The sequence below is a fragment of the Lactuca serriola genome, chromosome 5, assembly GCF_051521515.1.
Source record: "Lactuca serriola cultivar US96UC23 chromosome 5, Lser_US96UC23_V15, whole genome shotgun sequence".
NCBI classification, from domain to species: domain Eukaryota; kingdom Viridiplantae; phylum Streptophyta; class Magnoliopsida; order Asterales; family Asteraceae; genus Lactuca; species Lactuca serriola.
The window spans coordinates 217,635,548-217,651,876 of record NC_136412.1 but is presented as its reverse complement, the minus strand read 5'-3'; the positions used below and the strand labels follow the sequence as shown (position 1 = coordinate 217,651,876).

Genomic DNA, 16,329 nt, shown 5'->3' with positions numbered 1-16,329 from the left:
CATTAATTGTAGTATAACGATAAAAAGATAGGCGAAAACGGACGTCGGATGAAGAAGTTATGATTTTATAACGGAGTTTTCTTGTCCCGACCTACTAAAAATAAATAATAAAAATAAAGTCAAAATTAGCCGACGGAGTCTAAACAAAAGTTGTATATCGTAGTCTCACCTACGCGGGGATATAAAGAACGTCGAAAACGGAGTTCGTATGAGGAAGATATGAATTTTTGAAGTTTATTAAATATTTTCGAAATTAAATTTAAATATAAATTTTCGATATTATCCAAGGGGGGAGTCACCGGGCTTATCCAGGTTACGCCCAGCGTAACATAAGATTACGCCCAACGTAATTCGAAGTTCCAGACCCTATAAAAGGGAGTCTAGTGCATTCGATTCATTTGCTCATTTCTCTTCTTTCTCTCGCGTTTTTGCATCGTTTTTCGTGCAAGAAATATCCCCAAACCCCGGTATCATTCCCGAGCCCCGAAGCAAGTCCCGAGACCCCGAAGATCCCGAGAAGTGAAATTCCCGAGCCGAAGCTCTGCCCGCGAGGAGCCCGGTTTTTGTGAAGATCTTCCAGATCTACCGAAGAATACTACTTCTACAAGTCGTAGTGTTGTCCGATCATCTTCTAATCAAGTGAGTGTGCAGTTACTTTCTTCTAACACATAAATATAAAGTATTTGCTATGAAATACGTGCTATGTGTTTATATATTATTTGTCTATTTGAGATGGGCGTGGGATGGATGTTTTATACAAGTGTTAAATGATTTAAACTGTGTAAGTATTTATATCTACGAAAATGTTGGGTAGAACTTGGGTAGATGGGATAGTTGGTGACTATGGAGTTAGCGCCTATTGTATAAACCTTGGCGACGATGTGACTTCGTGCCTATTTGATGAACCTTGGCGACTATGGAGTTAGCGCACGTTGAGTAAACCTTGGTGACTATGGAGTTAGCGCTTGTTGAGTAAGCCTTGGCGACTATGGAGTTAGCGGTTGTTAAGTGAACCTTGGTGACTATGGAGTTAGAGCCTGATAGCTATGGATTTAGTACTTGATAAATAAACTTTGGCAGCAATGGATTTCGTGCCAATTCCTTAGGAATAAATGAATGAAGGATAGTTGATTCTTAGGGTAAAACCTTAAGAAGATAATGGGGATGGGTAATTGGGTTGATTGTTTGCTGATTAAATATAATAATTATATTATTGTGGGTTGAAAACCCTATATGCTCACCAGGCTCCCAAGCCTGACCCACTCAGTTTTCTTTTCATTACAGGTAATGGCACAAGGGTATAAGTTGGTGGACTTGACGAGAGATTTTGGATTATAGATCAGTAGTTATAAATAACTATTATAAGGTCTATTTTATATTGTTTATGCTTTTGGTCTGTATCGAACATGACATCCCAAGGTTTTATTATTTAATGAAAATACATTCTCTTTGAGAAATGTTTGGATAAATGGTTATCATAATTTTGTTTTTGGAAACAAATTCCGCAACAGTTTTCTTTAAACGATTACTCTGATTTTAAAAACAAAGCATAAACAAATCGGTCTTTTCTAGCCGTGAAATTGGGGATGTCACAAAAAACCAAGAACCTAATCTTTAATTAACAACTCAAATACCCAAAATACCCCTAGGTCAACTTGGTCAAACTCTGGTCAAAGGTCAAAGTCAACGAATCAACTCATGCCTCGTATGCGGGGCGTACTCGAGCCTTGACCGAGATCATGCAGTTGCGACTTATTACTTCCAAATGTAGATCCAAGTCCAAAATACCATTAAGAGTCATAAAGTTTCCAACTTTATGACTTTGCATACCTAATAAGTGCTTAATGCATAAAATCCCAACTTTTTAACACCTTAATGTTGGATTAGGTGTCTAAACCCATAATTATATTTGGTGTATACTTGATTTGATGAGAGATAGAGAGTATGATTTATTATATGAATAATAAATTGGTACTCATAATGATTTTATTAATATATTATAAGATTAATATATTATTTGGAAATCATATTATTAATTAGTAATTAATCAGAAATTAATTTGATGTTAATTTTGGGATTAAAATGAATTGATTAATAATGGAGGGGTTGTTTTTGTTGGAATAGTGTCTAAGGCTGCAACTATATTAGGCAAGTATTTGACCCGATTGTGCATGGTCCTTTTGAGTTGCCTTCACCATAGCAACTTGATATGATGATTTATTAAGAGAGAATAAATATTATTAATATAAAGAATAATAATATTGTTATTTGATTAATATAAGTCATAAATTAATTAGTATTAATTTGGTGACTTAAAGATATTAATTAAATAAGAGGGTATAAACTGTCAATTGTTTGATAGTTAAACTTTAGACTGTAAATCCATATTGGATAGATAGTGGACGGATTCTAGAAGCTATGGATAGCTTCAAATCGTCCAAGGTTATCTAAGGAATGGATTTAGATTGCTTTAAGAGAAGATTATCCAATTAGGGTTTAAGCTGTAACCCTTAAGGAGTCTACAAGTATAAATAGACCCTATGGCAAAGGGAAATCGGCACTTCATCTAAAGTAGAGAACCCCTGGCCGAATTCCCTCCCCTCTCCTCTCTCCCAAATCATCCTCCTTGCTATTTGGTGTTTGTAAGCCATTAGAGGAGTGACAATTGTGACTCTAGAGCTCCAAGACAACAAGATCAAACAAGAGATTCAAAGGTATGATTCTAGATCTGATTTAGTATTGTTCTTATTCCCATTTAGTCATTAGAAGTCTTGGATTCAAAGCATGTTTAATTAGAAAGCCTAGATCCGAGCATTAGGGTTTTGCATGCGCACATAGGAAAGTTCTTATGGCTAAAACCCATCAGTTTTGCAAATCATTGATAGTTGTGAACCTGGGCTTAGGACTGCTTGTAAGTGGACTGGACGAAATTTATGGATAACCCCATAAGATTTTGTCCAAGGGCTTACCAAGGAGTAGGCATGAGCAAACGGACCGAACCGGCCCGACTTGGACCCGACCCGGGAACCGGCTTCGGCCAAAATCAAGAACCAAACCGGCCCGACGGTTCTACCGGTTCCAGTTCTTCTAGTTCCGGTTTCGGGTCCGGTTTTTGCTGGGTTTTTGATTTTGGAACCGGTCTGATTTGACACGCTTCCATGCGGGGTTGTAACTCATTCAATTTTTAACCAAATCAACCGTTTTTATAGTCTAAACTAAACTATAAAACCTAAAATAAGTGTAGGAAAAAGATTCAGGTCAAAGAAACTTAAATTGAATGACTTATGCACATTTGAACAACAAAGTCAGATTACGTTTAATTGTTGTAACATAAAAAAATTCTGATTTGACACCCTTCCTTGCGGGGCTTGTAACTCATTCAATTTTTAACCAAATCAAGCGTTTTTATAGTCTAAACTTAACTACAAATCCTAATATACATGTAGGAAAAAGATTTAGGCCAAAACAAGTTAAATTGAATTAATTATGCACATTTTAACAACAAAGTCAGATTACATTTAATTGCTGAAACATAAAAAAAAAAATTGATTTGACACCCTTCCTTGTGTGGCTTGTAACTCATTCAATTTTTAACCAAATCAAGCGTGTTTATAGTCTAAAATTAACTAAAAATCATAATCTACATGTAGGAAAAAGATTCAGGTCAATAAAAGTTAAATTGAATGAGTTATGCAACTTTCAAAATTTGAGTGAGTTATCCGGTTCGGTTCCCGATTTTCGGCCGGTTCCAACGACCGGTTCTTACCGAGTCCCGGTTCCAAAAATTGACGAAATTATAGTATCGGTCCTGGCCCGACCGGTTCCATCGAGTTCTAGTTCCGAGACCGGTTTCCCGGTCCATATGCTCATCCCTACCAAGGAGGTCTATGGGTTGCATTGGGTTTAAGTTAGGAACTAGGGTTTCCTTACTCAAGTCCAGCTTAAAGGTTAAGCAATCTAGCCAAATATAAACCTCCTGAACCCTAAGGATTTCAGCCCCCATGTGATTCTAAGAGGACCTGGTCGACTTCATCATCTTTCCAAGTCATCCTTGTTGTGTTGAGTGTTTGTGACTCCATTAGAGGTGCAACACCTGGGGCACTAAGCTTTCAAGAGTCAATGATTGCTCTTGTTATTACAATATAACAAGTGAGGTAATCTTCCAACCCTTTTATATTTATGAATTTCGAAATTATGTATGCTAGATCTAGGGTTTTGCTTTGGATAATTGATTTGCATGTATAACTTGAGAAAAACCTAGATCCAAAGCATTAGGGTTGCATGTGCACCATAGGAATGTTGTAATGCTAAAAACCCATCACTTAAGACCTTCTAAAGCATACGTAGGGAAAAACTAAGCATCAAGACCACATTTTTATGACTCGAGACCCCTCATTAGGTTTGAAAGGACGACTTATTCGATTAAGAGCATGCCATGCTCAAGAATCATCATAGTGAAGGGTTTTGAGCATTCTAACACTTCCTAAGTGTACATGCAACCCTAATAAACCTTGGATCTATGTTTGTCTAAGATACATGCAAATAATTATTTTTCCAAGGCTTATATCCTAACTAGCATGGCATGGGGAACTTGAATCAAATAAAGCTAGTAGAAACACTTACCTTGTAGTTGTAGTTGATTCCTTGGAGTTTTAGAGCCTAGCACCAATAATGTGGATGTCTCAAATGAAAGTCACAAATCACCACAAACTTGGAACTTTGAGAGAATAGTCACACTTCTCTTGAAATCGGCCCTCACCTCAACATGTGTCAACTAGCATGATTTCAAGAGCCAAAGCCTCCTTTATATAGGGTGGTGGATTAGGGTTACATCCATGTAAACCCTAATACCCATGTCTCTTCATTTCCATGAGATCCATGGGTCAAAGCTCCATGGAGTATCCATGGACTTCTCCATCCAAGCCTAGCCCATTCCAAATAAGCATAAACACTATATAAATATAGAAGCCCATATTTAATTAGTAATATCTTTGATCACTAAATTAATCCTAGATTAATTATAGATCATTACTAATTAAATAATATGATCTTATATTAATATATTAGAACTTAAAATATATTAATAAATCATAACTTGTACTATTCTCAAATATTATCCATAAATTGTTCGGGTGAAGTGCAACCCAAATGGACCATGCCGGGTCGGGTCAAGTATACACCAAATATAGTTATGGACTTAGACACTATATCCAACACATAGTTGAGACCAAAAACACCCTAAATGAAGAAATGGCTAAATCTACAAGATAAGATGATAAAGCAAGGAGCTTTTTACCTCCCGAAGGTTGCTAGCAAGGAGAGAATCCAAGATCTAAGTTGCTTCCAAGCTTCAAGGTCTTCCTACCACCTTCTTCTTCTTCAAGAATGTCACCAAAACACAAAGATGAGCTCAAGATGCACTCTTCTCACATAGGGTTAGCTAGAGGGACGTTTTTTTTTCTTTTTTTTTTTTCAGGTGGAGGTTGATGAGGGAATGAGAAATGTGGTGATAATGCTGCTTATATATGGAACAAAACCCTAAAAATTAGGGTTTAAGGTTTTATCAGGTATTTCCTGTGTACACGGTGTACGCGCAGCGTACTAGGGTCCACCCCAGTACACCCAACCTACACAATGTACGCCCAACGTACTAACACTTTGGCTAAATCACCAAAATGCCACTATGGGTCATTTTTGCAATCTTTCTCAAGCACAATGGTCTAAATGCAATATTCCTTCATACATAGGGTTAAAATTGAAAATACCTCATCATCGGGATGTTACACTCTCAAACACATTCTTCGTTACCTTCGTGGTACTCTATATCATGACCTACAATTATATGCCTCTTCTGCATCTACTCTCACAGCTTACTCTGATGTTGATTGGTATGGATGCCCTACCACCCGTCGATCCACATCAGGCTACTGCGTTTTTATCGGTAATAACCTAGTCTCTTGGTCTTCGAAGTGACAAAACATGGTATCACGGTCTAGTGCCGAAGCAGAATATCAGGGTCTAGCAAATGTTGTAGCCGAGACGAATTGGCTCTGCAACCTTCTCTGAGAACTTCACTCGTCTCCGCGCTCGGCTACACTTGTCTACTGCGACAACATTAGTGCCATATACAAGTATGGAAACCCGGTTCAACATCAATGTACCAAACACATAGAGCTCGGAATCCACTTTGCCCGGGAAAAAGTCGCTATCGGTCACGTTCGTGTTCTTCATGTTCCCTCTCGATTTCAATACACATACATCTTCACCAAGGGGCTTCCATTTCCACTTTTCTCGAAGTTTCCACAACAGTTTAAGCATCTATCCTCCTCCCGTTCAAATTATGGGGGCATATTAGTGTACATTGTATAGGTATTATACCTTGTCTAGCCCATTATGTACTTGTGTTGTATATTTGGCCCCTCTTGAGGATGGCCCATCACTTTGCATATTTATACCATTTGTTGTTAATGGAAGGAGACAAGGAATTATCACACTATTATCATCATCCTCTATAAAAGAAACCCTAATCGAATTCTACCTTAGCCACCCCATAAACCCTGTCATTTCCACCGCCACCATGTCATCACTACTATCATCACCGGTTACTGCCTATGACCACCACCACCGTCATCGCCATCCCCGCTAATAACATCATAATGCATAGTGCCTTGACTCCACTATCCTTAAACATATCACTAATTTTCTTCTCTCTAGGGCTTCTGATACCACGAGCCATTAGAAATCTTTAACCCGTGTTAGACAAACTCACTGCATCACAAATGTTTTGATTGTTCTCCAGTCCTCTCTCTCTCTCTCTCTCTCTCTCTCTCTACATCTATCTATCTATTGTCACACCCCGACCGTCGGCGGAAACACCAAGTGGTGTAACGTCATTTCTTGTATCATAGTTATCACCTTCCTGAAAACACATGCAATTTAAAATACGTCAACATAAATGTAACATCCCCCTCTGGCACGTATCACAATATTGTCCGCTTTGGGCCACTCGGCACGAGGACTTCCCAGGGGGTCACCCATCCTGGTACTACTCCCGCTCGAGCACGCTTAACTGCAGAGTTCTTATGGGATCTGCTGCCCTCACGGCTTTAAAACGCGTTGTGATAAGGAAGGTATCCACACCCCTTATAAGGAATGCTTAGTTCTCCTTCCCAGACGATGTGGGATCAGATCTAACCCACTTGTAACATCCGCGTTTCCAGGCTAGGCATTATCTTTGATGTAATAGTCTAGGCTAACCTTTGTAACCCGTTTTGAAATAATAGAAGTATATTATTTGAGTATTATGTGTTTTGTGCTTAATTGCTTAATTATGTGGTTCGATTAATTAAGAATAAAAATAAGCGTCAAAATTAAAGTATTAGATATGCTCGTTATCTTTGGATAATGTTGTAGTAGTTGAAACGAGGTTTCCGGATATATATAGAACGCCCAAATCTGACTTCGTATGAGGAAGTTATGATTTATTGAAGTTTCAACTTAGCGGTATGCAACCCGAAATACTCGATTTGAGATCGAGCGGTTTTTAGTCGAATCGATCTAAACGAGAATCGAAGATCTCGTTGTTGGTATCGAAGCGATGAAAAGTTAGGCGAGAACGGACGTCAAACGAAGAAGTTATAAATTTATAACGAAGTTTTTCTGTCCCGGCCTACTAAAAATAATTAATAAAAAATAAAGTCAAAATTAGCCGACGGAGTCTAAACGAAAGTTGTAGAGCGTAGTCTCACCTACGCGTGGATATAAAGAACGTCGAAAACGGAGTTCGTATGAAGAAGATATGAATTTCCGAAGTTTATTAAATATTTAATATTTAAATTTAATTCTAAATCTTGGTATTATCCGAAGAGGAGCCATCGGACTCATCCGAAGTACGCCCAGCGTACTGCTGTACGCCCCGCGTACCGCGAAGCATGACGCACCTCACACTCAAGTGACTTCGGATACGTAAGCAATGACGATTTCGGACCAGTACGCCCCGCGTACTCCGAGGCTCCAGCCTCCTATAAATAGGATGCGAGGGCAGCCGACTCAATTGCTCTTTTTCTCTCTTCTCTCTCCCGTTTTGCATCGATTTGCGTGCCAGAAGTACCCCGAAGCCCCGATATCATTCCCGAGTCCCGAAGCAAGATCCGAAGCCCCGAGAATCCCGAAGAGTGTGATTCCCGAACCGAAGCTCTGCCCGCAAGAAGTTCGATTTTTGTGAAGATCTTCCAGATCTGCGGAGAGATACTACTTCTACAAGCCGTAGTGCTGTCTGATCATCTTCTGATCAAGTGAGTGTATACTACCTTTCATAAACACGATAATAATACAAGTATGATTTGAGTGTATTAAGTATATTGTTGTTTATATGCGTGAGTGTGTAGTTACTTTCTTCTAACGCATAATTATGAAGTATTTTATACGAAATACGTGTTATGTGTATAATTTTGTTGTTATATGTGTGAATGTATATTCATTCTCTTCTATCTCATATATCTGATTTATTTTCTATGAAATACGTGTTATGTGTGTATGCCTCATCTGTTATGTGGAATATGTATTGATTAAAGCATGCTATACAGGTTTTTAAACTATGTATGAAAATATATATTTTTATCTACTAATATGTTGGGTAGAACATGGGTAGATAGTTGGTGTGTAATAAACAGATGAGAGGCCTCGATGTTGTTGTTGTTGTTGATCTAGTTATTCAGCGGAATATCTATTGTTGAGGAAACCCCTTAGCAGTAATGTCCGTCCCGATGAAAATCCTAGACTAGGTCCCTTGAGATAGATGTTGTTTTAGGGACGTAAAGTGAGGATAACGGGAATGGGTAATCGGGTTATTGTTGGTTGGTGAAATTAAATATAATTTATTTATTGTGGGTTGAAAACTCTATATGCTCACCAGGCTTCCAAGCCTGACCCACTCAGTTTTATTTGTATTACAGGAAGTGGCGCAAGGGCGTAAGATGGATGAATCATTGAGTTGTTTTGTTTACAAGTCTGTATATGTATATATTTGTTGAATGACTTGTAATGTTATCGTTTATGCTTTATGGTATGTATCAGAACATGACATCCTGAGTTTTGATTATATAATGGAAATGCATCTCTTGATGAAATGATTTGATAAATATTATTTTATCATGTTTTGTTTTGGGAACAAATTCTGCAACACTTTTAAATCAAAAGGATTTACTCTGAAATTATTTTAAAAAGCATAAATGAAATCGGTCTTTTCTGACCGTGATTTTGGGGATGTCACAATAAAGTTGGTGAGTCCACAGGTTTTGACTCCATATAAAAATAATACTTTTTCCAAGCTCAAAAGTATAGTTTTGAAAGTATCATTTTGACTCTCCAATGTTTAGTATATGTATCCTAGGTATAAAAGTTTACTTACCAAATAAGTAGTTTGCCTATAAGTCTCATATACTATGAATATAAGTGTTTGTAATTCCATACAAACGAGAGTTGCTACGTATAAATCTTATTTCAATTCTATACGAGTAAAACCGCTACGTATAAATCTATTTCAATTCTATACGAGTATGTGTGTTAGGTATAATTATCTACTTAATATACAAGTAGTACCTAGGGTATAAGTAGGGGAAACTTATACTTAACATTAATACTTGTATAGCGACGAAGTATAATGTTTCTAACAAGTTGCTACCATGAGTCTGTAACCGCTGCTTGACAACAAAACCTCTGACAAAACAATACACTCATGATTTACCATGAGAAACAATACACTCATGATTTACCATGAGAAACAACACCGCGCGCTTCATCGACGCCGGAATAAAAATAAAAGGAACGAATCGTCACTCGCTTGTCTTGGGTTGTAATTAACAACCACGAGTGGGGTCGTCAACCCGTATCTTATTCATACACGACTTCCTCGCTCACACGGGATTAACGGTTACAGGTCAGAGGACTTCCACTAAGATCCCCAATCTTAGTTGATGAATGAGGTAGCTCATGTAGACTTTGACGACGTTCTATAGTCCCAACAACAAAAGCATTTTCATGTCTAAAACCCTAAGTTACTAGACTATGCTTTTAAATAGTACTCCTAACTTCCTAACATCTAGGCAGTATAACAGCTATAACTTGACGTAAAACCAGGTTTCATCTTGACATAAAACCAATAACAACAACAACAACATATAACATACCAAGTTTTATCTTTTCATAAAACTAACAATAACAACATATAGCATATCAAGTTTTATCTTGACATAAAACCACTAATAACAACATACTTTATATATAGAACTTCCGAATACCACTTCGGAACTATATCGCACACGAAATATATATATATATATATATAGATTCCTAAGTATAACTCAAGATCTACATTAGTATACTACTATAACAATAACATGCTAACAACTTTACGATAGTTGTATATTTTCAGATACGAAATAACTATATCCCGGTTATTATAACTATTTACGTTAATACTAATATACTATCATATAGACATAATAATAACGTATATACAATATTTAACATGCGTTTTCCCCCGAAAATATTAGAAAGTGGGGTCGTGAAACTCACCTTAGCAACGTGGTTTTATGTAATCTAAGCAGAAACGGTCAGCGGTACAAGTTCGTCGGGGCTCGGGAAGCGAAACGGCTTCAGCAAAGGAAAAAGGAGGAAGGAGATCAGGTGCAAGAATGGCTGAGGTCGAACTTGCTATTTATAGGAAGATTTTTGGCCTCTCACGACGTGATAATGATAGATTCACGTCGTGAGTTATGGCAAGAGTCATCCCGTAGCTTTAACGCGTGTTTTCTAGCCCCGATTCGTGTCTTGCAGCGTCCTCACGTCGTGAGAAAACCTTGCTCACGTCGTGAGCTTTTGGGTTATCGTTCTATAGACTTCTAGCTTCGAAATGTGGCGTCTTGACTCCTCACGTCTTGAGTTTTGATTCTCACGTCGTGAGTCCAGTCAGATTAGGGTTTCTGACACGTGTCGTGCTCTCAGACAGCTGTAACTTCGGAAGGTCGTAACTTTTGCATACGAACTCCGTTTTTGACGTTCTTTATATCCATACGTAGGTAATTCCGAGTACTACAACTTTCTTTTAGATTCCAATATCTAATTCTAAGTCTATTTTAAATTCCTCTTATTATAGAGATTTATAGTGTTAGGGTTTATCATAACTCTTCACGCGAAGTCAGATTTAAACGTTCTCTATATTTTTGGATTCGTGTGGACGTATACTTTGAGTTGTATCATAAATTATGTATGAAAGTTCATACTTTATCACGAATTACATAGAAAGTTTGTCACTTTACTAGTTTAACAAAGTCACATTACATGATTGCCATAATCACATGTGATTGTTATTGACCTATTTTGACTGGTGCTACATCTATCTCTCATACTTTTATCCTCTATAAATACCTATTAAACTTTAAACATTTTTACACCACCATCTATTTTATTCTCTATTTATTTTAACCTGCATTTTCCTTTTCATATTATCACCTTAAATGGACCCAAATGGTTTCCACTTTCCACTATGCTCCACCACAACCATGGGAGTAAGAACAAGGAAATCACATTGGTTTATGTTTGGATCTACGTTTTGGAGGAGAATCGAGCCAGTAACTCGCAAAGTTTTTTTTTGTTATAGATCTTTTCAAAATGAAATGGTCTTGAACCCTATTGGACACTCCACCAACTTACCGTTAAGTTGAGTGATTTTTACCAAAAGGTGTCGATGTTAAATGACATCTACAATACTACAACACAATTGTTAATGAACGTAGGAACTACGAATGCTAATGAAATTGACATTTTGGAGGTCGGTAATGAGCAATACAAAATGAAAAATAATGGGACGACCTTTGCCCATAAAACCATAATACCGTTTGGGATGTTTTTAAAACATAAATTTTTTTATTGATGCTTTTATTAAATAATTCTTTGTAATGTTATAGTTACAATCAGTATAACCTTTTTGAAAATAAAAATAAAAATAGTTACAATCAGTATAAAACATAGCCATCCGTAGTTACACTTACACAAGGTACAACACCAGTAATGCTACAACCCACGTATATAATATATTAACACCCAAAAAACTAATCAGCATCAGCACTAAAATCAGGTTCAGGGGGTTTCGGTAAATTCACCAATTCCCTCCCCATATTCAGATTCCGCTCCCTGTCCCCATCCCGATTCCGATTCCGGTGAACCCCACGAACAGCATTCGTTGCAAACTTCGACACCAAGAACGTAACACCAAGGCTGCGAGAACCTCCATCACCACCACCACCCAATTCCACCTCTTCCTCCTCCTTCCGCCGGAGCATCTTCCGCCTGCAATACCGCCGCCAAGCCGCCTGAATAAAACACGCCGCCCAAGTCCGCCACTGCTGCGAATAAAATCTGAAAGTATGCTGCACCTGTCTACTGTGCAGCCGCCTAAACTGGCCAGCAACAAATTTCAACTCATCAGCCTTTAACGCAAACGCCTCCACCTCCCTCAAGGCCATTACAGTTCTAGTTGAAGAAGGAAGGTTTGAACCAGATTTCGGATCGAGTGCCCATGTCAAAAGCTCCTCCCCACAAAAGTCTCCTTCTTTCAATAAACTCCGGTTGAAAAACCCTGTTCTCCCTCCATCAGTTGTTACACTCTCGAGGCGACCTCGGATTATGAACAGCATTTCATCAACAGGGTCACCTTCTCTTACAATGTAAGTGTTATCGGTGCATAAACAGGGTTTTAATCGTTCACAAATCGCATCCAACAATCTCTCGTCCATGTCCTCAAACAAAGGAACCTGAAAATAAAGAATTATGTAAACTTTACTGTTGTTGTAAAATGCAAAATATGGTGAAAGTTAGTAATTACCCTTTTGACCAAAGAGAGACAAAGATGACGCTTTATGTCGCGTCTCAAATCTTTGGGTAAACTCAGAACCAAATTTTCTTCATCCACTCCACGAGTTTCTAACCACTTGTACTGATCGTAACGTCTTACACGCTCACGAAGATCTTGCGGAAGTAACCGGTGATGCATCCACTGCTCTGAGTCACGTCTCTTAACTCTCATTTCTTCAAGACGAATAGTAAGAGATTGAAGGTATGTCTAAAAAACCAAAACAATCATGTCAATCTCACTTCAAACACCTCAATTACATTTCCATTTTGTAGGTCCTATTTATGACATGAACAGATTATACAGTTTTGTGTTAAGATTATACAGTTTTGTGTTAAAATTATACTGTTTTGTGTGGAGTATGTATTGGACTAAGACTGATGTCAATGAAACAAAAAAATTCAGTTTCTTAACCTAACCTGCATGTTGCCTATCAAGAGGGCAAAGAGAATGAGCCCTGCAATCGCTAGTGTAATCGAAAATATAGACTCTCCGGGATACGTGCTCGTTTGAAGCCCTTGGCCGAGAGTACTATAACAAAAAGAAAAATATTATTAGACCGTAATTTTTTCTAGGGCTATGTTTTGATGATGAGGATGAGGGGGACATTAATGTCTTTTCCACAAACAATATTTATATCAGTCTCGGTCCCAGTCTAATATAACAAATCAATCAACCTCAAATTCTGTAGGCCCCACCACAAGCAGTACAAGTACTTTGATACAAACTTATTTGACGAAACGATGCCCGAAGACAAAGCCTGCTCGAAAATCCCGAAATCAAACGGCGGATCATCGCCATCTGGCGTGCAAGCTTCGGTTAATACTGAGTTACTTACACTGCTCCAGTTGTTGTACCCTGGCACGTGGCTATTTCCACAATACAACAAATTTACATCATGACCATTTCTTTCACAAGCCATTTGCCAACATGTATCATTTCGCTCTACTGACAATATGTACCAAAAGGCCCCAACTATCTGTAAAAAAAAAATAAACATAATTATTTTTTTTTACTTAATCTGGCAAGCTATATATGAGTGTTTCTTTTTTACTACGTAATTATTTTTTTCTTTTCATTTTACAAAGTTTGCGATGATTTTTTTTCATATATTTTTTAAACATTAGACAACACTTACATGACTAGCGAGCATGTACAGCAACAAATAATAAGCAGCACCAGCCCATGTAGTTTCAGCAATGACACCAGCAGTCCTTTTTAATTCAGAAGTCAAAGGCACAATTCGTGCAAATCTTGGGATATATTGAAGTAACACAATAAAAAATAGTGATTGTTTTGTAGAGAGTACATCTGCACCTTTAGACCCATGTAGATATTTCCAAATAATAATCTACAAAATTGTCAAACACAAAACAATTACATGTTTTAAGTTGTGAAATTGAGATAAGGTCATAAAATAGCAATGTAATTTTCAATATGTCCCACTTAGGTTGCTATGCCTAGTCTATCAAAAAGTGTCCCAACTTTTCAAAAAGTACATTTGCTATTTTACGACCTTATATGCTAAGTTAACAACTTTTCAACAAAATCTTAGCTTATGTAATTCTAACCTGTGGTAGGGGCAAGATAGCAAGAAAATCAATAATAAAATACCACTTCAAGTATCTTTTAGCTATTTGTGTAGGATCTATCACAAGTTCACCCCTTCCAAAAACTCGAGATGAAGGAGCAATGAAAGCAGTTCTAAATTGAAGAGCCATGTGAATAAGATAAAAAGAATCAACAAAGGTTCGAATCGTTGTAGCTATAATAGCTAAATTTTGGTCTATACCAAGGCAAGTTTTAGATTGATCAAAAACTGGAAGATAGAAAAAAAGTGGGTCCAATGATACGGCTAAAATACAAGAAACAACAAAGAATTTGTTCCATGTTAGAAGGAATTTATCTTGAGGGTCAAAGATTTTTTTCTCTGAGACTTTAAGATCTTCTGCAAATATAGCACGAGTTACACCGAGTTTAAGTGATTGGCCTATTGATTTAAGTCCTTTGAATCCATGTTTGTTTATGGCAAGTGAGGAAGCGGGTGATGATGATGATCTTGAATCTAGATCATCCAACCTGTGAATATAGATGTAAATAACAATGATGATCTTGAATTTGATTCGTAATATACTTGAGAAAAAAAAAAAAAAGATTACCTCATGAAATGAGACTTTGAACTACATTTGAACATTTTTCCTAATGTTAACACATAAATCCAACTGTAGAACAAAAAACAGTGTTAGGGAACTACTAGTATGCGGGTTTTGAATCCATTTAAGGATTTGTCTCTGATGTTTAAAAAATATTGAAAAAGTGAGGAAATTGAATGAAATAATAAATGAGGGAATCTTGTAAAAAGTCAGTTGTTTCTTTTTTACTTAATCCGGAGAGAATCAAGTAAGAAGATTTAAAGATCTCTGGTCGAATTTCAATAAAACAACTATAGGAGATGACTGATTTCTAATAAGAAACAGGGTGATGAAAATTTCAACAGTTATTTACAGATTAATGTTTTTTACTTGAGTTTTCTTTGAAATTGATGAATAAATTTAGTATAAACGTCAATTTATCGATTTTGACCCAGTTCGTTCATTATCAAACTCGTTAAAATTCGGTACATTCACACAAGATCATTATGTTCGGGCTAATGCATGTCAATTAACTTCAAAAAGAAACGCGAAAGAATCATCAAATAGTGAAACCCAAAACTAGAAACAAATCTGACCCAGATTATTTGTTTGAAAACTATCCAAATCAAAAACTGTAATCTGTTACATGAACATGTAAAGAGTAATTAGAAACATTAGTGGAAATTGAACTTACAGTTGAAAAAAGTTCGCCGGACTATAACATCGGCATCGTTGGAGTTAAATTCGGAGACGATTTAGAGAAGTTATGCTGGAAAAGAGGCGAAAAAAGCGATCGAGGAATCGGGGTTACAAAGAAATGGTGTAAAGTATTTCCTCTTTTGGCAAGTGAGATGTATAAAGGAATCGAACTTCAGATTTAATTTGTTTCGATTGACGTTGTGTTGTTTTGAACCACCGCCCAAGTATGCTCTTTTTCAAGATTGTTTTTAATGTTTCTATTATTTTAGTTATTAAATCAAGTAAGTTACAGAGATGGTCCATATGTTCTTTTGAAAAGTTATAGATTTAGTCCAAAAGTTTCATTTGTTGCACTCAAAGTTATTTTATTTATTTATTTATTTATTTGCAACAAATGAAACCTTTGGACTAAACCTTTGAATGTAATTGCAAGTTTTAGTTCAAGAATTAAAGAAGAAAAATTGTTCCCGAGTGTCTCTTCTTTCTTAGTTTGTTGGGAGACTAGTCTCCTCTAATTGGCTGTGAGAGAGAGGTCCCTTAGGTTGTCCGGTATGGTTGCAACAGACGGGTTCGTGGTCTAGCTGGTCA

The 16,329-nt window shown here is 37.1% G+C and overlaps 1 protein-coding gene across 1 annotated transcript; it reads right to left on the bottom strand.

The window, feature by feature from the left end:
* Positions 1-11,983: 11,983 nt before the first annotated feature.
* LOC145053584 (putative cyclic nucleotide-gated ion channel 5) lies at positions 11,984-15,973 on the bottom strand. The gene is made up of 8 exons (XM_079001650.1): positions 15,737-15,973; positions 15,070-15,132; positions 14,482-14,989; positions 14,049-14,261; positions 13,588-13,889; positions 13,330-13,441; positions 12,884-13,120; positions 11,984-12,812 (listed from the first exon to the last, which is right to left on the bottom strand). The coding sequence occupies exons 2-8, from the start codon at positions 15,102-15,104 to the stop codon at positions 12,111-12,113; spliced, it is 2,109 nt and encodes a 702-aa protein (XP_078857776.1). The 5' UTR covers positions 15,105-15,132; positions 15,737-15,973; the 3' UTR covers positions 11,984-12,110.
* Positions 15,974-16,329: the final 356 nt, after the last annotated feature.

Coding starts and splice junctions, on each gene's coding strand:
- LOC145053584 (XM_079001650.1), bottom strand. CDS start 15,104: ATGTTCAAATGTAGTTCAAAGTCTCATTTCATGAG. Junction 13,121..13,329: donor TCTTGATAGGCAACATGCAG/GTTAGGTTAAGA, acceptor TTGGTTTTTTAG/ACATACCTTCAATCTCTTAC. Junction 12,813..12,883: donor GTCTCTCTTTGGTCAAAAGG/GTAATTACTAAC, acceptor CTTTATTTTCAG/GTTCCTTTGTTTGAGGACAT.